The sequence below is a fragment of the Coturnix japonica genome, chromosome 10, assembly GCF_054131305.1.
Source record: "Coturnix japonica strain WE chromosome 10, WE-NBRP24, whole genome shotgun sequence".
Classification (NCBI taxonomy): Eukaryota; Metazoa; Chordata; class Aves; order Galliformes; family Phasianidae; genus Coturnix; species Coturnix japonica.
Window position 1 is genome coordinate 12,910,654 of NC_140672.1, and position 26,452 is coordinate 12,937,105.

The 26,452-nt window shown below is 45.2% G+C and overlaps 1 protein-coding gene across 1 annotated transcript; it reads left to right on the forward strand.

The window, feature by feature from the left end:
* The first annotated feature begins 3,118 nt into the window (after positions 1–3,118).
* On the forward strand, positions 3,119–6,033 carry LOC146759381 (uncharacterized). Its single transcript, XM_085510288.1, has 5 exons — positions 3,119–3,274; positions 3,366–3,467; positions 4,175–4,276; positions 4,993–5,134; positions 5,320–6,033. The coding sequence occupies exons 2-5, from the start codon at positions 3,449–3,451 to the stop codon at positions 5,414–5,416; spliced, it is 360 nt and encodes a 119-aa protein (XP_085366414.1). The 5' UTR covers positions 3,119–3,274; positions 3,366–3,448; the 3' UTR covers positions 5,417–6,033.
* Positions 6,034–26,452: the final 20,419 nt, after the last annotated feature.

A 26,452-nucleotide genomic window follows, 5' to 3' on the forward strand; every position in this document is an offset into this window, starting at 1 on the left:
GACCTTGATGAGGGGATAGTGACCACCCTCAGCAAGTTTGCTGATGACACGAAGTTGGGAGGATTGGCTGATACACCTGAAGGCTGTGATGCCATTCAGCGAGACCTGGACAGGCTGGAGAGCTGGGCAGTAAGAAACCGGATGAGGTTTAACAAAAGCAAGTGTAGAGTCTTGCACCTGGCTAGAAATAATTGCATGCACCAGTACAGGCTGGGGGAAGACCTGCTGGAGAGGAGCTCTGCAGAGAGGGACCTGAGCGTCCTGGTGGACGACAGATTGACCATGAGCCAGCAGTGTGCCCTTGTAGCCAAAAAAGCCAATGGCATCCTGGGGTGCATTAAAAAGAGCGTGTCCAGCAGGTCGAAGGAGGTGATCCTCCCCCTCTACTCTGCCCTGGTGAGGCCTCATCTGGAATATTGTGTCCAGTTCTGGGCTCCCCAGTACAAAAAAGACAGGGATCTCTTGGAAAGAGTCCGGCGGAGGGCCACTAAGATGGTGAAGGGCCTGCAGCATCTCCCCTATGAGGAGAGACTTAGGGAACTGGGTCTGTTTAGCCTTGAAAAAAGAAGGCTGAGAGGGGACTTGATCCAGGTCTATAAATATTTGAGGTGTGGGAGCCATAGTGGTGAGGCTGGTCTCTTTTCAGTAGTGCGTGGGGATAGGACTAGGGGTAATGGGATGAAAGTACAGCATAGGAAGTTCCACACGAATGTGTACAAGAACTTCTTTACAGTGAGGGTGACGGAGCACTGGAACAGGCTGCCCAGGGAGGTGGTGGAGTCTCCTTCTCTGGAGATATTTAAGACCCGCCTGGATGCCGAGCTGTGCAACGTGGTGTAGGGAGCCTGCTTTGGCAGGGGGGTTGGACTCGATGATCTCTAGAGGTCCCTTCCAACCCCTACAATTCTGTGATTCTGTGATTCTGTGATTCTGTGATTCTGTGAAGTCACCTCACCACCCAGGCAGGACCGCTGAAATCAGTGGGGTGCACCTCTCCTGTCCAGGAACCCGAAAGAGGTGATAATAATCCCAGGCCAGCAATTGTAGTATTGATATGATGATTTTATTCAAAGTCTTTGTTAAACAAAGAGGGAAGGAAGGGAGGGGTGCGCTGGGGGGGGGAATGGGAGGGGTGGAGGAGGGTTGATGTCAGACTGTGAAATCAATTTTTTTAATCTTAATTCTGCTCCAGAAACAACATCTGATTCCCATGCTCTCTGCTTGGTATTTTGTCTTTTGATGCAAACACGTAAGCCCCATTGGTGCCTGGTTCAGCAGTTCAGCTTCCTTTGCGCCCTTTGCCTGGTTGTAGGGAAGGTGGCAGGCTCTGATTCAATGAGGGTGTTGTATGGACACAGTATTTATCGCCATGTATCCAAAGGTGCAACAGTTTCTGGAAACCCAGGTGGGATCCTATAGGTGATGGTTCTCTCGCCACCAAGCATCCAGTTGCCAGCAGTGGGTGAGTTCACTGGGACTTTGGGGATGGGAGGTGCCAACTAGCAAGCCTTCAATATCTGCTACTAAAATCAGACTTGGAAGCACGTTACACGTGGGAAATACACTTGGTGCAGGAAAGGGGATTTCCTTAGCCATCAAAAAAAGATGAAACTGCAGATCTATCAACAAAAATGTAAGCACGTGACACTTGACTTGGCGGGTCTGTGGGAAGGTCAGCTTCTCCGTGTTTGTATTTCAGCCATCATCCTCCACACTGGAGAGGATTTATCCGCTTGGCTTGCTTAATTGCAGCACGTTTCACACGCGTGGATAACCTGTGCATATTGCGTCACTACCTCTGTGGCCTGAGGTGTTGCACCAGGCTGGAAATAATGCCTTCTTGGGGTTGTTGAAGCTCTGCAAAAGTTTGCCAAGCAAAGTTGTGGATGCTCCATCCCTGGAGGTGTTCAAGGCCAGGCTGGATGGAGCTCTGGGCAGCAAGACTCTGTGGGTGGCATCTCTGCCCGAGGCAGTGGGGCTGGGGTTCTGAGTTCTTCACTGTCCCTTGCAAGCCAAGCCATTCTATGATTCTGCATTTCTATGATGTAAGCACCAGCCCCACACAGCCCTGGTGCAGTGCATCACAAGAGCAGCAGCCTGCGGGGAGCCGCCACCCGGAATCACAGAGATGTGAGGTCACAATGCCCCATCCTATGACTGTGCTGAGCTCCGTCATGAGCTCACAAGGCCTGGCTGCAGGCTTGGCTCAGTGCGACACTCACTGTGGCTGCAGCGGTGGTGTTGGAAGTGTGGTGCAAGTGTGGGGGCGGCCATGGACCCTGCCCGCCTTGTCCTCTTCCTCCTATTGGTGGCCATGAGTTTTCAGGAGAGCTGTGCTGCTCCGTGGCGAGCACGGGGAGCAGGTGAGTGGGTAGAGATGGGACCCAAACTGAGCAGCGCTGGGAGCAAGAAGTCAGGCTGTGTCCCCACGGCCCTGTAGTACACTTGCCTGGGGCCTGCCTTCCATGGGGGTGTTGCTGGGTAGGGGGTGATGGGCATCTTCTTCCACGTAATCTGTGAGAGATGTGGCACGTGGCCCGGAGATACGCTGCCAGGTGCCAGCCTACGGGTCATCCCGTCCACCCTGCAACTTTGGAAATCATGACCTGAGTTATTCTCCACATCCAGTTACTGAGGGAGAAGGAGATCACACCATATAGTGCATATAAGTGGGAACTTCTCTCATCTGTTCTTGATTCTAGATGATGAGCTTCGTGCTCCCTTTCCGGATGCTCCTTTGGATCCGGACTTCATGCCTGTGCCTGGGGGACAACCCAGGGGTAAGTTGTGAGTGTCTGTTTCCTTGGAGGCTGAAACGTTCATGCTCTCATGGTTTACCTGGGTGCAATTTTACTGGAGATCCTCTCCAGGTCTTCCAAGCCTGTTTGTGCCTGGAAGGGTTTGCACATATGAGCCATGAGTATTTTTTCTCTCGGAGAGCTGCAACATTTCAGTGGGAAGGTTACCGCTGCCCCTCTGCAGCTGAGGGAGCCCAGACCTTTGTATTTGGGCTGTGGCATTCCCCAACCACCGCCAGACCCTACAGGTCACTCAGGGAAAAGGAGGCCCCCACATGTGCCGGAAGCTCTCCTCACCTGTGTCTGATCGCACTTGTGTCTGCAGGCCCTGTCCCCTGTATGCTCTGCTACTCAGTTGATGCTGTAGTGTGTGACTAAAACTTTTCATGGGTCTTTGGTTGCAGAAGTGCCCCCAGTGTGGGCCTTGCCCGGTCATCGGTTTCCTCCTGTGCTGGAGCCCAGCTGGAATCCCAGCAGTGAGTACTCTGTCTTCACTGACTTGGCTGACTCGCCGCTGATCTTCAGATCTTCATGCACATGATATTTAACTTCATACATTCTGTTAAGGTCCGGAAAGAGAAGAGGATGAATCCAATCGAGGAAAATACTCTCAGGGCTCATCCCGTCTCCTGAAGCGACTGCTGAAGGAAATGGAGAAGGCAGAGCGTGGTGGGTATACTTCAGTCTATTCACTGTGGGACCTGGGAAGCTGAGGTGTGATATACAGGTGTGGGCAGGCTGTAGCCTGCACAGCAGGAAGGGATGGGTCAGAGCCGTGCTGCAGCCGTGTTCCGTGTATCACCTTGCAGGTGCTGTCAAGCACCAGAGCTGGTCTGCTGCCAGATGGTCTGCATCCAGCCAAGACCCAGAGGCAGCTGCTCCCCCAGCACAACCATTACTTGTCAGAGCTGCTTTGTGCAGTCATTGGCACCCAGATGGCAGCAAGTGGCAAAGTGGCAAGCGCTGTGCTTCTGTTCATCCAAAGCCCTCCGTGCAGCTGAGCAAGTTCAAGGCAGGAGGAGCGTCCTAAGCAGGGTTGGCTGCCTTTGCTAATGCTGGAAATGAGGTGGAGATGCTAATTCTGAAGGCTTGGACTGTGTGTTAGAGCTTGGATTTCAGCCTGCAGCTACCTGGCTGTGACGGGCTGGTGACAGCACAGTATGTGAGGGCCTTGCACAGGAGCTGATTTCTCAAGAGGTGTGAGGGAGTCAGCATTGTCCAATAGCTGGGAGGGCCCAAATGCCCTTGGGTAACAGAGGGGCTCACAGTGTACTTGGGGGGGGGCCTGGACTTTACCTGAGCTCGGGATTGGAGAAGCTCAGTTTTCGATGAGGGCACGTGACATCCCAATCCTACTGCCTGCTTTCTTTCTAAAGGAACGGACCAACAAAGTGAGAGGGATGCACTGCAGGAAGGTGGATATCCCACACTGCCCGTCCCAGACAGAGGAATGCAGGCAGCACCAACCGGCATGCCAGGTAATTTCTGTCCTATGATCATACGGTGTCACGAACCAGAGTCACTGCGTGCCTGCAGGCTCTTGCTGCCAGCTCTTGCACACCAGGTCAGCAGCCAGACCTGAGCATGTGAGCATAGAGCACATGTAAAAGAAGCCAGGGGTGGCTCTCTGAAAATGGCTGGCCTTCGTGGGGTGTGGAGAGTTGTTCCAGCAATGTGCCAGGGAAGGTACTTGCAGACCTCTGTGACCCTGCTCAGTTCCCACCGCTCCCAGATCGCAGAGTTTGCCCTTTTGGAACGAAGCCACCTGAGGGTGATGAGCAGGGTCTTGTGTGGTAGGAGCCTGCAGGAGTGTTTCTCCCCTGGGCTGGCTCTGGATGTGCCCTGTGCTGGCTGAAGCCTGACCTTCAGCCTGGGGGGCGTCCCACAGGGGGAGCTCAGGACACACATGCCGGGAAAAGTGTGAGGGATTCTGCTCTGTAGCTCTCCCCACGGACCAAGCCCAGACCCCAGAGTACAGCCCCAGCTCTCGGCCCAGAGGAGGACACGGGTAGTGCCTGTGCAGCCTCTCCATACCCAACGAGAGGTGGAAGCAATCCTTCTTGTCCTCCGGTGCTTCGGCACCAGAGACGGAGGCACCCACTGACAAAATGACCTCTTGGGTCCATGAAGCACACTGAGAGATTATCTGTAGCGCAGCTGAAGGTAACGTGGGACATTGTCTCATTTCTTCCAGGGATGAACACAGGCAAAAGCACAGAGGATGCTGCTCACAGATCTGTGCGGAAGCGCCGCATTCCGATGACGGTCTCAGCGATGCTGCTGCCTGCGCTGGTGCTGGCTGTTGGTACTGTGATATGGGTGCTCAAAAACTACCTGTGAGTTGGCCTTTCCCCAGAACACCTTATTGCTGCATTTGGCAATGAAGCATTTGTGGTGCCAGGATCCTGGACGGCCAAATCAGCCGCTGGCAGTACACTGCCAGGACTTAGGTTGCAAAGTCTTTCAAGTTTCCCCTTATTTCCTGTCAGTGAGTAGTGCTTTCTGAAACTCATTCTCACAGAGCACGCAAGAGGGAAAAGAGAGCAGCAGAAGCAGCAGATGGAGCTGGGGAAGGCAACGAGACAGACTCTGACCCAGTCAAACAAGAATCTCCGTAATAGCTCCAGTCCGTTCCATTCTGCCATTGAAGAGGCCCGAAGTCTTCAAGGTCATCTGGAAAACCAGGAGCTTGAACTCAAAGTCATGAAAGAGATCCTTGGGAACAGTCCTGAGTGCTGCCTTCTGTCAGAGGATGGCCCTGAATGTGAGAGCAGAGCTTTTGTCCTTCATCCTGCATTCTCCAGGACAGGTATCACCAGCAGTTTGAAGATTCTTAGCTCGACACAGCTACATTCCTGTTGAGAGTCCTAATGAGGACCCAGAAAACGAGCTTCCTCTGACTGCCGGACAATGCGTAATGTCTTTGGAGATGTGGGTGAGAATGGCTGGTTTCAGGGAGAGCTGACAGATGGCACAAGAGGACTGGTCCCTTCCAATTTGGTTGCGGAGCTTTCAGATGATGAACTGGATACACCTGGAGATCCTGTCAGAATTCCTGCATTGCTCCATCTGCAAGACTACCATTGCTCCACTCAATGGAACAACTCGATGTTGAGCAGAATGTGGTTGAGCTCCTTCGGGAACTCTCTGAGGCGACTGACAGCAGAACTGCATAACTTTATTGTATATTAAAAACAACCAAACAACTGTCCCCTCCCTCTCCCTTCCCCTCGCACCCCTCCCCCCCCTCCCCCCCCCCCCCCAAAAAAAAACAAAAAAAAAAGACAAAAAAACCCCCCAAAAACCCTAAAAAAACAACAAAAAACAACCCACCCCCAATAAAACAAAAAACCAAAACTAATTAAAATCTCAACGCTGTTCTTTTTCTGGGATACACTGAGGTGATGCTTCTTCTAGCTTAGACTTTGCAATGAGTTTGTGTCACGGAGTTCTCTCTAGAGCTCACTCGGTGACAGTGGGAACAAACCCAGGGAGAGAAGGAACAAAGAACCTCCCCTCTCTAACAGCGCGGTGCAGCGCGGCCGAGAGGGGAAGGGAAGGGAGATTGTGAATGGGTCTAGGAGGGAAAAAATGAAAAAAAACCAACGATCTGAGAATGAACAGCAGTTTAACGAACCCAGTGACACTAAACAACAACGATGTTGCAGAACGGCGGGAGAAAAGCAGACGACCACACCTGTCATTGACATGATCAGCGAATCTCGTTTATTCCTTGGCTGCGTGTACCTTTATAATACGGATAATCAGCTCATACATATTGCAAAAGTGGAGCTCATCATTGGTTCCCAATTACATACCATCCCCGAGTATCTTAACAGCTTGTTGTTATCATCCTGAAAGATACTCCCTTGCTGAGTTCCCAGAACCATGGCTAGTTTCTAACCATCACAGGGCATCCTGATGTTCTCACTGTCCTTGCAGGTGTTATGGCTGCTTGATTAACCTCACCGTGTTTACGACCCTTCTCAGCTAACTAGCTGTAAAAAACACCCTCTACAGGACCCCACAGATTACCTTCAGAATTCAACAGTTAGTTCTGTTTCCTTTCTGAGTGCATAACAACCTGAGCAAATGAATTGAATGACGTGGCTTGTTAGTCTGGTACAAACTCTGCTGTACACTGGAACTTGGTCCATTTGTAAGCAGGACTTTGTCCATCTCTGCAGGACAGCAGAAAACCCTTTGTGCTAATCATGATGCCAAGAAGCAGAATGCAGCAAATGGCAGATGATCCAACTGCTTCAGGTGTTCATTGCCTTAAAACTGCGAATAATTTTGGACTGAGAGTTTGTAAGCAGAACGGAGCTCTTAAAGCTGTCAGAGATTATTCCTGCACTGTTCAATTCTATCTGCATAACATACACAGGATCTCAGAACTGCGTTGCTTGAACTGGTGGAACTTGTTGAAGTGAACTGGGATGAGCAAGTTTTAGAACTTAGTCAGAGTGCTGTAAAAAATGGATAATCTCATGAGTATTAAGGTACAGGATTGCTATTTCTGCACTGAATTTGTTTTTATTTTACATGGCTGTGATCTGAAAGTTGCTTGAAACGCAGGCACCTAGGCACTTTTGTGTAACTGAATTTCACACATGATAGGTCCTGAAATATCCTGGAATCTAAAACTCTGACTTGTTTTAAGTCTGCTGCTTGAGTATAATCAGGGTCATAGTGTCTGTGTGCAGTGTTTCTTTCCCTGTAATGCTCCATATCATTTCATTTTGGGAATATTGAAGGAAATGGACTATGTACCATAACTGTTGTTAGAACAAAGTATGTCTGGTGTGATCTTATGCATAGGTTCTGTAACTGCTCTTCACAGCTCAGGTGTTTGACCTTCCTTTTGGTGAAGTGATGAAATACTGCTGGTTTCTATTTGTGCTTCTAGGCACCTTGAAGCTCTTAGGAATAGAACAATTGTCTCCAGTTCTTTTCAGTGATATCAGTAACAGCTCGAGTGCTACTGCCCACTAGGTAGACCCAAAGAAGCAGATTACAGTGAAACAACACACGAGCTGGACCTGCATGAGGATCACTTTCAAGACAGTGGCTCTGTTGCTTGAAGCCTATTTGCTTCTTCCTGCCGCCACTCTATTACCAAATATCAACAACCTTTCATGATTCAACTTGCAAATGTTTGTCACTAACCCTTGTGTTTCTATGCCTTCCTAGGTGATTCGAGCCCTTGTCAACCCCAAAGATCCAAACCAAGTAGTGATGTGCAGTGTGTTTCCATCAATGGAGAGTTCTTATTAAGCACGAATTGCTGCAATTCGGATGACAGCCTTCCACATGGTAACAGTGATGGACACAAGGGGCTCATCCACGTTCATGCTCTCATATCTCCTGGCTCTGCTGAAGCTCCTGACCTGAGCCTGCCAGACACAGCAGTCACCTGCCTGGATTGTGACCCAGCGCCTTTGCAGTGCTGCCCATCCCAAGCACAGCCCGAGTGCCCCAACAGCAGCACCACCATGCAGGAGTAGGTCAGCATCAGTGAGGTGAAGCTGAGCATCTTAGATGGGGACTTAGAGTCAGGCTGCCAGTCCCAGGCACCAGGCAGCAGCACAAGCTCTGAGCCACTCTCATCTTGACAAGAGGAGTCCCATCTTCACCCTTGACCTCTCAAGCCCTCCTGTCTTTTATTGAATAAAGTCACTCTCATGCTCAGTCATCGCCTTGACTGCATTCCGAGTCTTCATTCACAGGGATTGGGATGAATGCAACAAACAGCAAGGCAGCTCAGCTTGCAACACTCTGGCTGTGGGGTTCGTGCAGGCAGAGCTCTGGGTTCCCATTTTGCCTGGCTTTGGGATGTCTGCAGCAAGATCTCTACCATTTTGTATGGGAGCAAATAATCTCTAGCATCCAGGCTGCTGCTCATGATATATCCCAGTCTTCCTGGCTGTCGCTTTGTGATACTTTTCAAAGCCTTTTGATACTCTTTGATGCCTTGGCTGCTCCCTAACACCTCTGTCCTCCTGCCATGTTGACTCATGTCTCCCACTTTTAAGCTGGCTTTGCAGATCATCTCCAGCCCTGTCATCATCACGCTGCAGCAGGAGGTGCTCACCTGGCCCAGTGTCTGGCAGTACTGCTTGTTCTGCAGATGAGCAGCTGCCTCCTCATCTCTTCAGCTACAGTAGTTTTTCTCAGGGCAGTTAGATGCAGTCATGCTCCTCTGGATTTGGTGTGTTAAATCCATGCTGCATGGCAGCAGTCAGTGCAATACAAAGGTGTTCTGTGTGCCACAGCATTTCTCCAGGGGCTGCCAAAGGTAGAAGCACAACACAGCACCATCCTTCTGACAGTAATGTCTGTGAGTGTTAGACATGTGAGCACTGCATCATCCCCAGCGTGTCAGTGCTTTTCCACACCAACCTGACTCTCACACTCTGCACTGAATGTAACTCTGCTCTTGTGGAGACAAATGCTTTCTGTCACATCCTCCATCCCTGCAACCATTTGCCGGTAGGCAGCTCTTGCAGAAGAATCAAGCAGCAGAACCTTTTGCTCACCCTACAGCATGCAAATGCTATGAAAGCAGAAATAACCTGGCGTGCTCTGGGTCTGCAAGGCTGCACAGATGGGAGAGGTAGATTGTGTTTTTGCAGTGGAAGTTTCCAGTATTTTCAGTACATAGTGTAGGCCCTAACTGAATGTATAACCCTCTTGTAAAACAGCTGTATAAGTAGTTTTTGCACCAAGAAAGTTGCTGAACAGAGTTAAGTTCAGACTGGGGGCATTCTGACATGGGTAGAATTGAGACAAGCACAAGATAAATACACAGGGTGGGTAGAGCCCAGCACAGGACAGAATGAATGTACTGACTTTTGGAAACATTGCCCTTCTCTGTCCGCAGAAAAGTACAAGGCAGACCTAAAAACAAGAGGTTGGTAATTGACCTTATATGGAAATGAATCCTAGCAACAGTCTCGAGGATTCTGTGAGCCTAAGATTCTCAACCAATGAGAGCCATGAGAGCATCACCTGCAGTGGGTTTAGGGCATAGAACAGAATTGATTTCACTGACTGGTGTGCAATTTCTCCCTTGCCAACAGGGGATGTGCGCGCAGTATTGCAATAATGAATAAGCACTGCTGCTATCGCTGCCATCTTTGCCTAACTAGAAATCTTTGACTTTGAGAGTTTCTCACACAAGGGGAGAGGGTAAGAAAGTAAAGAGGCACAGAAAACTAAGGGAAACTGCTATTCTTATCTATAAAAATTGATACAATTGATGCTGTTGTGCATTTATTTATTTATTTTTAATTTTTGGCCAATGTCAGTTAGATTGTTTTAAAATATCCACACACCAAAATCTGACTACCAAGCAAATGTAATGAAAATGAAATGAAGGTGAGTTAGCGGAAAGCACAAGGCCATATTATATTAGGCTCCAGCGAATTTACAGGCAGTCACTGCACTCAGAGGTAGATCTGAGTTGCAAATTATATGATTTCCACAAAGATTAATGAAATCTGAAGCTTTCAATATATTTTTTTAATTCTTTTTTCATTTCATTTTTTAAACACCTGACCCAGACCCCAACCCTCACAGGAGCTGTAAAGATAACAGCATTAACCCCCAATGTAACTCTAATCCTAACCCTTAACCTGATTCTAAAATCGTCCCTAACTCCAAATGTAACAACAAAAATGATGCTAGAAGTTTGTAGCAAAAAGAACCTTAACCCTGATCATAATCCAAAAAACAATCATTAAGGTAACAATAATCTTTACCTTAAAAGTAATATTAATCAGAGCCCAGATGATACCTGCGTCCAATCAGAAGCATGCTTTGTATTATTTACGAGTTGTATTTTTTCCAATGAACTCTCTCTATTATCACTTTTATAAAGTAACAGAGTCTGTTCTTTTTCTCCTGACACTGTGCCTTACTCCAGACAACCCTGGAAATGACCCAGATAGGGCACCATCAAAGTAATGCTAATAGTAATGTCAACCCTAAGGGTATCTCTAGCCTCAGTGTTAATGGGACGCTCACAACAATCCCAACAGCCTTAAACATTCTGGTGGTGTGACAGAGGTGCTGCCTTGCACATGCTGGGCAGTCCCATTGCCTGTTAAATGCAGGCGGCAGCGTAGAAACATGATGCCCGTGGTCAGAATGCCCTGTGGCAGATCCTGGCACCGGAGAACTGACCGGAGAACCATGAGAGAACTGACAACAAATCACGCGACATCAGAACCGACCCAGTGGTTATTTACAAGCCTTGGGAGACCCAGACAGGATCTCAGAGTGGTGAATGTAGGTACAGAAGTTGTTACCACTCTGTTTTCTTCTAAAAGCTGCTCAGCTGCTTTGCGTTTCAGACCATCCCTGGCTTCACTGTGTGCATCTGTCCAATTGATATCAGGTGTTTCTTCATCTCGGAAGTTGAGGGGGGCGGGGGAGAGTGGAAACAGAAATCAATTCAATTACTCATTTATTTATTGACAGACATTCACGTTTGCTACGTTTGGAGAAGTTTTTATTTGTTTGCTGTGGTTTGTTTTTTTCTTTTTTTCTTTTTTTTTTTCCCCCTTCCCTCCTCTTCCATCTTTGTGTTCTTCCCCTATAATCAAAAGAGAACGGATCCCCAGGGTCTGTCCCGCAGACGTTCTTTCCGTGGTCTCTGCTGCCACCTGCTGGCCAATACACGGAACTGCCACTGTTGGGCGTTTGGTGCCGGAGGAAGCACAACGCAGATCTGAGTTCTGACCGGTCTACGCAGCAAATCCGCCAATCTTTATTGCGATAAGCCCTCCACATGGCATTGCGCATGCACTCGAACACACAACAGGCATAGATTTCTCCTAACTCCTTGAGGAGCAGGCAAGCAGAACAACTGAGCGCACCACTGCTTGTGATTGGGCCACCCCCATCATAGAGATGTGTGTTAGATCTTTTACCCACCCCTGGACTGGCCTTGTTGTTTTAACGATAACCTCTGAAATCTGAGTTACTGGTTCTACCACCTGTAGTGTAGAATAGGTAGCCAATAAATGCTTTTCAACTGTGATGTATCTTTATTCTGCTCCATGCCAAACCTGTGACCAAAACCTCATAGGGGTTCACAAAGAACTCTGGCTCTGCCAGAGCCCCCATCCAGACCCTTCTTGAGTTACATTCATATCTAGTTTGGCTGAAAAGGTTGGACTATAAATACTCAGTGCTTGGGCCTGTTTAACAGATATTTTTTCCTGATTATGCTGTCCATCGATCTTTTTAAACTGAACTCCTGCTCTAATCTGGTCTTTAAACATTGGTTGTCTCAAGACCCTAATGGGTCCAGACTGGATTACCTTAGGGGCTGGACACCTAAGTCATGGCAGCAGATGGTTCTCTGACCTTTCCACCACCATTCAGAGACTGCATCTGGCCGTAGGCACTCTTGTCTCCCCATCAATTGGGCAGCCTGTTGTATTACAGCACCTGAGGGCCACTGGGGGGTTCAGTATGGATCACATAGACCCATACTGATGTAAAGGTGATGGCTGTAGGATGAGATCCCTCGTTCCTGATGAAAAATTTATTGACTGGGCTCTCAAAATCATCTTCATAGATTGCCTCTTTCATGCCTAATTCTCTAATATAATTTTGTTAGTCCTCCATAGAGGACCACAGGCTGATATTTAATGGTATGTCATTCTTATTTGGCCATGTTATATGACACACAGCCATAAATCATTCACTGATCAAATGGCTATCCTCATTATGTTGGACAGAGCATACAGTCTTTGCCTGAGGGCAGGGTGAGTAGTAATGGATGTCAGTTTTGAAATTTCCAGTCCATTCACCACAGCGCTTTCTGCCTCCATGTCCCATAACCAGAGCAGCTATGCTGGCATGCTCTCTTGGTTTCTGTCTAAACCACTGTACTATATCCATCAGTTCAGCTGCTGTATTATGGGCAGCAGGGTTTGGGGGGTTGGACACTGGTCAGGGCACTCCCACCAGCCTATCCTGCATTTTTTTTTTCATTTTTTGGTTACAATCAGTCAGATCTCAAATAGATCTAGTCCAAATGGAACCTCAAAATCTGACCTTTTAGTGCCTTCATTTACAGAGTCCATTTTATACAGATTCCCTTGTACAGGTTCCCCATGGTCTTCCAGAAAGATGTTCCTGATCTTCCATAGGAGAATGATTGAATTAGGTTTTTTCCCCATCAAAACTGCCACCTGTCTTTCCAGTTTTTCAACACTGTCATTCAATAGCTGATTTGCATCAGCCTGAGCCTCTTCAGTTATATTCAGACAGTTCAAGGCCATCAGCAGTGGCCATGCCACCATGAACGCAGCTAACTGTCATTCTCAAGTTGTACGTATGTCTTTGCTAAGACCATGGAAATACTCAGTCAGGTGGGCCAGGGACTCATGGACCCTCCCTCCGTCCCACACAGGGCCCCATTTTTCAGTGACAGAAGCAGTGCTGCATTTTGAGGATCCTAGGAATCCCAGGACATGCCCTGACAAAAGGTCATTCAAAGGGGTAGTCTTTCCCCATCCAAACCACCCCATGATATTCACAGAATCACAGAATTGTAGGGGTTGGAAGGGACCTCCAGAGACCATTGAGTCCAACCCCCCTGCCAAAGCAGGTTCCCTACACCACGTCGCACAGCTCGGCATCCAGGCAGGTCTTGAATATCTCCAGAGAAGGAGATTCCACAACCACCCTGGGCAGCCTGTTCCAGTGCTCTGTCACTCTCACCATAAAGAAGTTATTGCACACATTAGTGCAGAATTTCCTATGGTCCAGTTTCTGTCTGTTTCCCCTTGTCACTCCTCCACACACTGCTGACAAGTCTGGCCTCACCACTTTGCCCCTCACACCTCAAATATTTATAGACCTGGATCAGGTCCCCTCTCAGCCTTCTTTTCTCAAGGCTAAACAGACCCAGTTCCCTCAGTCTCTCCTCATAGGGGAGATGCTCCAGGCCCTTCACCATCTTTGTGGCCCTCCGCCGGACTCTTTCCAAGAGATCCCTGTCTTTTTTGTACTGGGGAGCCCAGAACTGGACACAATATTCCAGATGAGGCCTCACCAGGGCAGAGTAGAGGGGGAGGATCACCTCCTTCGACCTGCTGGACACGCTCTTTTTAATGCACCCCAGTATGCCATTGGCTTTTTTGGCTACAAGGGCACACTGCTGGCTCATGGTTAATCTGTCGTCCACCAGGACGCCCAGGTCCCTCTCAGCAGAGCTCCTCTCCAGCAGCTCTTCCCCCAGCCTGTACTGGTGCATGCAATTATTTCTACCCAGGTGCAAGACTCTACACTTGCTTTTGTTAAACCTCATCCGGTTTCTTACTGCCCGGCTCTCCAGCCTGTCCAGGTCTCGCTGAATGGCAGCACAGCCTTCAGGTGTGTCAGCCAATCCTCCCAACTTCGTGTCATCAGCAAACTTGCTGAGGGTGGTCATTGATGAAGATGTTGAACAAGACCGGACCCAGCACAGACCCCTGGGGGACGCCGCTAGTTACAGCCCTGCAGCCAGACACTGCACCGCCAACGACAACCCTCTGCACTCTGCCAGTCAGCCAATTCTCGACCCACTTCACTGTCCACTCACCTATCCCATACTTCCTCAACTTTGTTATAAGGATGTCATGGGAGACTGTATCAGTTATAGAGGTTATAGAGTTCAATTCCTGTAGTCAATTTGGCGGCCCAGGTGGGACCAGCTCTGTTCGCTGCAGGACCAGCTGAGAGGGAGACACTTTTGGCGCACCCTGAGATTTCTCTGAAGGACTCCCTTCCTCACCTGATCACTGCAGGGACAGACAAGGACCACCCATAGGTGGACCAGGTATGTGTATGGTAAGTGGAGCCCATATGTCTTGAGGAGACATCCTACACAGTTTACAGCCATACGTGCTGCTCCCAGGGAGGTGAGCTCATGGCTTTGGTTGCCAGCTGGGGTAGGAAGACTCCTTGGGTGAGTTCCTATGAAAGGGAACTGTATATCATATGAATGGAAACAAGAACAAATACTCTCTCCCAGGTAGCTGACAATAGGAGGGACCTAGGTTGGTGTCTCCTACGGGTATGGGATATAGTGGATAGCCTGTCAAATGGTAGCCTGGGTTCTCCAAGTTGTAATCACGGGGCTTATAGGTTGTATGTTCAATATTATCATCTGCTTTAAGTGTTTGGTACCGTGTGTCAAGCCGACTCTGGGAAAAACATTAACGTTTGCAACTGGTCGACCAGAGTATGAGTGTTATTAAGATTCCAGCTAGAAAACGTTGTCAGCATTGTGTAGTATGAATAAACCATGGTTTTTGATCTAAATGTCAGAGTGAGTGTGGTGTGAGTGAGACACAGAACAGCTGCAGGGTGAGTGCCGAGTCCCGATCCATGTTTCCTTCCTCCTGTGAGGGAAATGGCCAGACACGGACAAAGTGAAAGACTGTGTTGTCTGTCCACTCATATGTACTTTCTGCTTGTATGTAAGAAGACAGGAGTTTGTATTCTGTAGATTAGTAAGATTGTCCTGAGGAGAGGTGTACATTCCACCCGACCAATGAGTGTCAACCCATTTATGTAATACTATGTACTTCTTGTGAGGAAGTGTGTGAGGGAGGTGGTTCAATCAGTGCTGGTTCTGTGGCACAGTGTTTATAACTGAAGAATACAGACTGTATTAAGGGAGTTTATGTGAACTGAAGAACTGTACTGTTTGACAAACTGTTTTGATGGTATAAGAAAGTGTAATTGTTAATGATGTTTGCCTTTTGGTACCATGGCAATCACCTAACAGACTATAACTAGTGATTGAAGGGAAAATGAAGGAAAAAGGGTTGATGGATAGGATGGCAGAAAGTCCTTAAATACACTGTCGGTCAGGTTGCACCTTCAGGAAATAAAAATGCAGAGAGGCTTTTATTGTAAAAGTGAGGCTGTAGGGATAATATAACAGAAACTATCAGTGCCTTGATTTGTTTCCTTTGTACTTGCTGTGCTGGAGTCATTTCTGAAAAAAAAAAAAATGATGTCTTTTATTTTTATAGCATTCCCTTCCCTTGTAGCCTGGTGTAAAAGGTGCAGCCAACACCAAGGTCATCCCTTCCCCTTCTTGACCAGCAGGAGACAGGGTAGACTGTAACAAGATTAGTGTCTCAGCTGCTCTGTCATTTTGTAGTGTTGCAGGTCACCCCATCGGAGCTGGGGAATTTGTATTGCGGCAGAGTAGGAGTGTGTTTGGTAGAGCAGGCGTTGAAGGCCGTTCTTGAAACGCAGTCCTGTAAATCCTGGCCTCTGGCAGCCCAAGCTGTTTAGTTATGTTTTATGAATCAGGTCATATCGTGTCTGTCACAGCTTCCAGATGCAGAACTCCTTCTGTGACAGCTTTGTCAAGTGTTTTGAAAGGGCAAAAAAAAAAAAAAACAGCTCGAGGGTCACCGTGGAGGGTAATGCAACGTGCAGGAATTGTTTTTCACAAAGAGCGACTGGCCAGGGGCAAAAGAAGAGTGAGAAATATGAAGAAAGAGGGGGCCTCGGTGGCTGTGGTGCCCTCACTATCCATCATCTCCCGTGTTTAGCACTAACAGACTGTGAATGAGCAATCCACGTAGTGACGTGGAGTCTCTGTACTAACATAGGTGGCGGGCCTGCAAGCAATGCAGAATGTGGATAGACTTGAAACAGCATCCCTGCTCTTAAGTGGTGACTTGCTGCTTAATTTCCTTTACATCTTCCCCTTGCAATCAGAACGCTCTCTGGGCCCACCTTCAAGCTTGTCAAGTGTCTTTCCCACCAGTTGGGATATTACTTGCAATGCAGATACTGTGACCTTATTTGTTAGCTTGTCAAGATATAACTTGAAATTGGGCTCAGCTAAGATACAATAATTGCTGTTTGCACAGGGGGTGATGCTGGCGAGATGCTCCCCATGAGGCCATCTGCTAATCTGTCTCAAATGTAATTTAATAGAAGTCAAATAAAATAAATCAAATTAAAGCATGCAGCTAATGCATGCAAGCTCTGAAATGAATTTGGATTACAAGCAGGCAGTGAGACTAAATAGTTGGTTTCTTCATCCATGAAGAAGGCATGCTGGATAAGACAGTAAACAGAAATAATTGAAGGAGACTCTCAGATTTTGAGGTTGATGGGATATTAGATGACAGGGAGAGATTACTGATATAAGAAGGTTTTTGTTACTAGTATATTCTTGTAGTTAGAAATCGTGAGTTAGAAGTCTTTACAAACAATGTGTTGATGTGCGAAGCTTTGTTAGATGTAGCAGGAAGATAAATCATCTTTGCAGTGCTTGCTGTTAGCTTGTCACGACTGTGATTTACAGGGATTTTCTTTTATTTAAATAAGTGTTTCCTTTAAAAGCATTCCGATAGTTTACAGAGCGGAAGATGAAGTGGCAGCGAATGCTCTGAAATAGAACTGTTTCATTGCAAGTGCTTCATTTCAAGTAAGGATTTGTTCAGACTGTGAAGAATGGCTGAGCTGCAGTGGAAGGATTCCTTGGCAACATAAATTGGAAGAGTTCTGCTAGGAAAATGTTGGGTTGAATATACAAGGAGGCACCAGAATTGGAGAAACATATCAGGCAGTATCAGCTTCACAAACATATAGTGTAAGTCTGCATTGTTTGTAGTAGGCATCAGAAATTCAAACTGATCAGCAGCCATCATTCATGCTGTTAAATTATTTGACAAAAAAGAACCTTCTGGAGATTGTATTCAAAACAGAATATCACTTATGAAGATAGGAATTAAAGAACAAACTGATCTCTTATGTGAAAACTCCCACTTTAATGATACATAGCATGTTATTAAGGAAAAGCAATTGGGTGCTGGACATTGTGTTCACTTCTGTTAGTTTTCCTTCTGGAGCTGATAAGACTGTTTCACAACCTGACTCCTTTATTCAGGTATACCTTTATTCCATGCTTTGTAGCAACTTCTGGGGCAAAAAATTATATATATATATATATATATATATTTCATTTGTCCAACCTTCCTACTAGTAGACCTAAGAGGAGACAGTTTTCCTCTGCCCAGTAGTCTTCCTGGCTTGATGTTCCACTCCCAATAGTGATTGATGTAGAAAGGTGTGATTCATCAGAAATCTCTTCACTGAATGGAAGATCTTCCTGATCTCATGGTGGCTGCACAGTGTCTTGGCATACACACACTGGTTGAAATTTCCTCATGCTATCTACTTAATTGCAATGGCGAATCTTGCTTTATCTATCTTTCTGCCAAGTATGCTGAGATTCTGATTATGCCATAGGATCTCAGTTGCCTGATCATCTTGATGATATGTAAGTATTGCTTAGTTCTGAGCTTGCCTGTGAGCTCCAAGGTTCATCCGTGTTCTCTTGGAAAACTGATGTTCTGTCCATGATCTAAACAGCTACTGAGGAGCCTTTGATTTGAGGGTTTGAACACAAGCTGTTAAAACACTGCAGTGTTTCCAAGTCGCTCTTTAGCCAGGGGAATACAGATTAGGAGCAGCCACTAACATTGAATTGACAGTTCTCCTAAACACTTTTTTTTTTTACGTGCGTGATCAAGTTCCATTAATCATGTTTTAGACACAAACACTGGCTCATTCCACTTAATTCTTTATCAAGACAACACTGTATATCTAGAAGTAAGCTTGTCCAGGCTGAAGGATACATCAGTCCTCACCATTGGAGGGTGGGCAGCAGGACTCCCTGAAAGACCTTCTACGTTATTCCCCTACTTTCAATTTCTTACTCAATTCTCTGAGTGCATCTGAGCTCTTGCTGTCAAGATAAGATTAATTGTTATGAACTGGGAGACAGTTCTTGCTTATTAGTCTCTTTATATGGGAAGAGAGAATTGCTTTTGGGATATTCTACAATATGGGGTAGGTAGACTTGGACAGCAGTGATTCCCCAATTGAGGTCCTTTATTGAGAAGCTCTTGGTGAAATGAAGTGTTAGAAGGTGTATTTTCTAGACTTTGTTTTCTTTCCTTTTTCTCTTTTCCTATGAGTTTTTTAGGTGTAACAAGACACACAAGTTCATACTCTCCCAGCTTGCTAACTGAGGAGAAATGCAGGATAATATTTTAAGAAACATTCCCTGTCAGAATATTTCTAGAGCGGTGGAGTGATAAATATCAAATCAACTGAAGACCAAGAATTTAATTTTTCCCATCTGAGCCAATCTACGATGCTTTTTATCTTGACAAAAAATTGATATTTTATCCCTTTGATAATGGGAGGCTCTGATTTCACTTCCTTTTAATATATCTCATTTCTTATGAGCCATTCCCTGAGGAAGACCTCAAGTCAGAGGCAGAGATGGATCTGTACCTCTTAAAGACACAACCCATGTTTAAGAATGAGCACTGCTTTATGCTGCTGGTGGGATTAGGTGGGTTTAAATTCTTCTCTTTACTACAGAATGTGTCTCACGTAGAGCAGAAGAGCTCGAGGGACTACACAACACAGCTTGTTTCCCTGTTAAATTTGGCTGGTAGTCCCAATGGTGAAAGAAATAGTGACAGGTGCTCTGTTTTCCACGCCCATCGTAGGGCCAACAGGTATCATTTCATGTCCCACGCTGATCTTAGCTTCATGGAGTAAAGAAACACTGGGCAAAACATTGAATCATTTGCACACCGTTCCTCACCTGCCCAGATTCCCACAAGGTGCTTTTCCAGAAAAAATAAGGGCTTCAGGGGTAGATCCATAGGAATGAGTAAGAAAACAAATGCCTGTCGGGTTATCTCTGTCTCCAGCCTCTGTGAGGCTGTTATGTACAGAATGGCTTCTAGTGCTCAGGGCAATGTATATTTAATGTTAACTTCTACTTCTCCACGGGGGAAACTCTTCCATATAATTCACTGATATTCAACTTCTGCAAAGTTTCGTCCTGTTAACCCTGGCTTCGCCATAGTTGAGTGTTCTAAGCAACTACTTTTGGTACTGTGCCTGTTCTCTGAGTGATGGCAATGAAGGGCAGCGGAATGCTGCACTGGGGTGAAGGCTGTCTCTCATAAGGAGAAGAAATGGGTTGAGGTGTAAGTCAGCGTGAGAGACGTTTACTCCTGGAGTGTGCCCTGGGTGCATCCTATTGTTTGTGATCGCTACTGCAGACTGTCCATCTGCTACCCTTGATTTCTACAGAGAAGCTATTAATGACATCCACAGAGCTGGGGATGTGGCCCATGGGCAGCTTATGGCTCAGAATTCAAAGCTCTGCTGCTCTGCCCTGAAGATGCAAAGTCAGCTTGATCCCTTTAGGGATCTCAGATAGGCAGAGGTTTCTCTAGCTGAGAATGTCACCAGAAAGTGCAGAGGAGTTGTTGTTCTCACAATATAGAAATATGCCCTGCAAATGAGATAGATGGGCTATGAGTGAGCAGTGTATGTGTAGGATAAAATGCAAAATAAAGGGTGAAAATATTGCTGTTTTGAGGCTGAAACCTTATTAAAGTCCTGTCTGTCCGATTTGGGCAAATTCTTTCTAAAGTATCATGTGTCACCAAAATCCCATTAAACTGTCACATAAATTATCAGAGTTTCCTTTTCCCATCAGCGTGGATTACCCAGGGAGATATTTTTATGACAATGGAAACTTTCTCAGTCTGCTTCTCCTGCCTGATTTCATTTCAGATGAAATCCTTCTCTCAGAAAATAGCCAGTGGATTTCATAGCTCTGTGGATTTCTTTGCTTTGCCTTTGCAGCACTTATCCTGCAGGTCTCTGCTGCTCTCGTGTCCTGCCTATACTTCATTTTACGTATGGGACAGTTTAGGGCAATGGTTCCACTGCTTTGCTCATCCTGAATGAGCATATTGTTGCAGTCTGTTTTATGGATCTCCAGTGTCTTCTGCATCTGCTGACTGCATCTTCTACTGTTTCTACAAGGCAATCTATGTTTTTCTCACATAGACTGAAAAACATATGGACTGATGATTAGTAGTAGAAAATACATGCTAGTAGGAAATACTTGGATACCTGAAATTACCTGGTGCTGCAGGAAAAAAAATAATCTCAAGCCAATCTCAGGATCCAAGAGTTGGTTTCAGTGGTATAGAGGGCATTCTTGGACCTAATTTCTAAACCTGTAGCTAGGATGACCTATGTGATAATAGACTTAGGACTGATTCTACTCTGAGCTCTGTGGTGGAGTATCTTCATACAGAACTTTTATAGACAAAGACTAGCGGGAGGGTAGTGTAAATATGGAGGCACACATGAATGCAGTCAAGTTACTGTAGATAGGTTTAGCAGATAGACAATAACACTGTTGTTTCTTCTCTGTTCATCTTTCCTTTTCTAGCTTAAAATCCATTTTCCCTAATTTTCTTAATACATTGTTAACACCAAACATGTTATCGTTCCTTAATGGCTTTTTCACCAGTTTAAATTTTTAAACTTTGGTGGCCAGCAGTAGACACCATACTTAAGCAAGTTGTTTTTGTTCATTGGGTTGAACAAGGTGGGGAAAAAAAGACCAATAGAACAGCATTACTTGTGTTAGCTGAGACATTGATGTTAGTGTGTCCCAGAAGGAGAAATGTCATTTTTGGGAATTTATTTACATCATCAGCTCATCCAGTATAATCCCCAGTTGTTTTTGGCAGTAATCCTTGCTAGCCAGCTGTCCTCCGTCTTAATTTGATTCCGATGGAATTTGTCTCAATACTCTGTCTCTGGATATTGCCGCCAGGCTAGACTGAGAATGTGTGGCATACAATCGTGGATGGGAACGTTCTTACCCTACAGTAAATGCAAGGTTAGTTTGTGATGAGTACCTGTGAAGCTAACATTAGCAGCAATATAATAGGTATGCAGTTTAAATTTTGAAACTCAGTTGTATATGCATAGCTCAGAGGACTGGCAGAGTGAGATAAAGAATGCCAATGAATGTTGAGTTGCATATCTGGTTCAAAATGCAGTGGTTGTAATATCATGCTATACTAATGCAGATGCAACTGCTTAGATGGAGATGTTAGTTAAAAACTTAAACAGTATTCAAAGCATTGAGGACTTTAAGCACTGTGGTTTCTCAGCAATGAGGTTCCTAAGCATTGAGGTTTCTAACCAATGAGGATTCTAAGCTAAGCATTGAGGATTCGACGCATTGTGGTTTCTAAGCATTGAGGATTCTAAGTTAAGCATTGAGTATGCTGAGCATTGAGTATGCTAAGCATTGAGGATTCTAAGTATTGAGGTTTCTAAGTGTTGAGGATTCTAAGCTAAACACTGAGGAATCTAAGTACTGAGTATTCTAATCATTAAGGATTCTAAACATTGAGGATTCTAAGCTAAGCATAGAGAATGCTAAGCGTTGAGGTTTCTAAGCATTGAGGATTTGAAGCTAAGCATTGAGGATGCTAAGCATTGAGGATGCAAAGCACTGAAGATTCTAAGCTAAGCATTGAGGATTCTAAGTATTCTGTATTCTAATCATTAAGGTTTCTAACCATTGAGGATTTTAACCACATAGGTTTCTAAGCAATGAGGTTCCTAAGCATTGAGAATTCTAAGCAAAGCATTGAAGATTTTAAGCATTGAGGTTTCTAAGCAATGAGGATTCTAAGCATTGAGGTTTCTAAGAATTAAGGTTTCTAAGCAAGGAGGATGCTAAGCATTAATGTTTGTAAGCATTGAGGATGCAAATCATTGAGGATGCAAAGCATTGCGGTTTCTAAGCAGGGAAGTTTCTAAGCATTGAGGTTTTTAAGCTAAGCAAACAGGTTGCTAAGCATTGATCTTTCTAAGCATCAAGGATTCTAAGCATTGAGGATCCCAACCTAAGCATTGAGGATGTTAAGCATTGAGGTTTCTAAGCGTTGAGTATTCTAAGCTAAGCATTGACGATACTAAGCATGGAGGTTTCTAAGCATGGAGGATTCTAAGCATTGTAGATTCTAAGCTAAGCATTGAGGATGTTAAGCATTGAGGATTCTAAGCATTGAGGATGCTAAGCATTAAGGCCTTTAAGCATTGAGGTTTCTAAGCATTAAGGATGCTAAGCATTGAGGATGCAAAGCATTGCGGTTTCTAAGCAGGGAAGTTTCTAAGCATTGAGGTTTTTTAGCTAAGAAAACAGGATGCTAAGCATTGAGCTTTCTAAGCATTAAGGATTCTAAGCATTGAGGATTCTAAGCTAAGCATTGAGGATGTTAAGCATTGAGGTTTCTAAACTTTGAGTATGCTAAGCATTGAGGATTCTAAGCACTGAGTAAGCAAGGAGATTTCTAAGCATGGAGGAATCTGAGCATTGTGGATTCTGAGCTAAGCAATGACGATTCTAGGCATTGAGGTTTCTAAGCATTGAGGAATCTAAGCATTCAGGTTTCTAAGCATTGAGGTTTCTAAGCTTTAAGGACTTTATGCATTGAGATTTCTAAACATTAAGGACGCTAAGCATTGAGGATTCTAATCATCAAAGGTTTCTAAGCATTGATGTTTCTAAGCATTGAAGATGCTAAGCATTGAGGATTCTAAGCATTGAGGATGATAAGCAATAAGGACTCTATGCATTGAGGATTCTAAGCGTTCAGGTTTCTAAGCATTGAGGTTTCTAAAAATAAAGGACTATAAGCATTGAGGTTTCTATGCTTTAAGGGCTCTACGCCTTGAGGATTCTACGCCCTGAAGATTCTACGCCCTGAGGATTCTACGCCTTGGGGATTCTACGCCTAGGGGATTCTACGCCTTGAGGATTCTACGCCCTGAGGATTCTACGCCTTGGGGATTCTACGCCCTGAGGATTCTACGCCCTGAGGATTCTACGCCCTGAGGATTCTACGCCTTGAGGATTCTACGCTAAGCATTGAGGACTCTAAGCATTGACGTTTCCAATCATTAAGGATACTAAGCATTGAGGTATCTAAGCCATGAGGATTCTAAGCATTGATGATTCTAATCTAAGCATTGAGGATGCTAAGCATTGAGGATGATAAGCAATAAGGACTCTATGCATTGAGGATTCTAAGCGTTCAGGTTTCTAAGCATTGAGGTTTCTAAAAATAAAGGACTATAAGCATTGAGGTTTCTATGCTTTAAGGGCTCTACGCCTTGAGGATTCTACGCCCTGAGGATTCTACGCCTTGGGGATTCTACGCCTTGAGGATTCTACGCCTTGGGGATTCTACGCCTTGGGGATTCTACGCCTTGGAGATTCTACGCCTTGGGGATTCTACGCCTTGAGGATTCTACGCCTTGGGGATTCTACGCCTTGGGGATTCTACGCCTTGGGGATTCTACGCCCTGAGGATTCTACGCCTTGAGGATTCTACGCCTTGAGGATTCTACGCTAAGCATTCAGGACTCTAAGCATTGACGTTTCCAATCATTAAGGATACTAAGCATTGAGGTATCTAAGCCATGAGGATTCTAAGCATTGATGATTCTAATCTAAGCATTGAGGATGCTAAGTTTTGAGGTTTCTAAGTTTTAAGGACTCTGTGCATTGAGGTTGCTAAGCACCGAGGATTCTAAGCATTGAGTATTCTAAGCTAAGCATTGAGGATGCTAAGCATTGAGGATGCTAAGGATTGAGTTGTTTAAGCATTGAGGATTGAAAGCAAAGCATTGAGGATTCAAAGCTTTAAGGTTTCTAAGCATTGAGGATTCTACCCAAAGCATTGAGGATGCTAAACATTGAGGATGCTAAGGATTAAGGATTCTAAGCATTGAGGTTTCTAAGCATTGAGGATTCTAATCTAAGCATTGTGGATGCTAAGCATTGAGTATGCTAAGCATTGCGGATTCTAAGCATTGAGGATGCTAAGTATTGAGGCTGCTGAGCTTTGAGAATGGAAAGCAATGAAGATTCTAAGCATTGAGGGTTCTAAGCATTGATGATTCTATGCTATGCATTGAGCATGCTATGCCATGAGGTTTCTAAGCATTGAGGTTTCTAAGCTGAGCATTGAGGATACTAAGCATTGAGGTTTCTATGCATTAACGACTCTATGCATTGAGCTTTCTAAGCAGTGAGGTTTCTAAGCATTGAGGATTCTAAACATTGACGTTTCTATGCTTTAAGTTTTCTATGCATTGAGGTTGCTAAGCATTAAGGACTCTATGCATTGTGGTTTCTAAGCTTTGTGGTTTCTATGCAATAAGGTTTCTCATCGTTGAGGATTCTAAGCAATGAGGTTTCTAAGCATTGAGGTTTCTAAACTTTGAGGTTTGTAAACATTGAGGATGGTACACACTGAGGATTCTAAGCTAAGCACTGAGGACTCTATGCATTGAAGTTTCTAAGCATTGAGTTTTCTAAGCATTGAGGATTCTAAGCATTGAGTGTTCTAAGCATTGAGGGTTCTAAGCATTGAGGACTCTATGCATTGACGTTTCTAAGCATTGAGCTTTCTAAGCATTAAGGACTCTTTTCATTGAGGATTCTAAGCATTGGGGATTCTATGCATTGAGGATACTAAGCATTCAAGATGCTAAGCATTGAGGATTCTAAGGTAAACATTGAGGGTTCTAAGCATTGACGATTCTAAGCACTGAGGATACTAGGTTAAGCATTGTGGGTTCTATGAATTGAGGTTTCTAAGCATAAATGTTTCAAGCATTAAGGACTCTGTGCATTGAGGTTTCTAATCATTAAGGATGCTAAGCATTGAGGATGCTAAGCATTACGGATTCTAAGACATAAAGATTCTATGCATTGAGGATTGCAAGGTTTGAGAATGCTAAGCACTGAGGATTCTAAGCATTGAGGTTTCTAAGCATTAAGGACTCTAATCTTTGGGGATTCTAAGCATTGAGGATTTTAGGCATTGAGGATTCTGAGCATAGCATTGTGGATTCCAAGTATTGAGGATTCTAAGCATTAACGACTCAATGCATTGAGGTTTCAAAGCATTGACGTTGCTGAGCAATGAGGATGCTAAGCAATGAGGATTCTAAGCTTTGAGGTTTCTAAGCCTTAAGAAGTCTAAGTACTGAGCTTTCTAAGCATTGAGGATTCTAAGCATTAAGGACGCTATGCAGTGAGGTTTCTTAGCATTAAGGATGCTAAGGATTGAGGTTTCAAAGCAAGAAAGTTTCTCAGCGTTGAGGATTCTAAGGAATGCGGATTCTACGCATTGAGAATTCTATGCATTGAGGTTTATAAGCTAAGCATTGAGGATGCTGTGCATTGAGGATTCTAAGTATTGAGGATTCAAAGCTATGCACTGAGGTTTCTAAGCATTAGGGATGCTAAGCATTGAGGTTTCAAAGCAATAAGTTTTCTCAGCGTTGAGGATTCTACGCATTGAGGATTCTATGGAATGAGGTTTCAAAGCAAAGAATGGAGGATGCTAAGCAATGAGGTTTCTAATTATTGAGTATTCTAAGCTAAGCATTGAGCATACTAAGGATTGAGGATGCTAAGCATTACGGTTTCTAAGCATTGAGGATTCTAAGCAATGCAGTGACGATGCTAAGTATTGAGGTTTCTAAGATTTAAGGGCTCTAATCATTGGGGGGATTCTAAGCATTGAGGATTCTAGGCATTGATGGTTCTAAGTTGAGCATTGAGGATGCTAAGCGTTGAGGATTCTAAGCATAGAGGAATCGAAGATTAAGGATTCTAAGCATTGAGGATTCTATGCATTGAGGATTCTAAGGTATGAATTGAGGATGCTATGCATTGAGGTTTCTAAGCATTA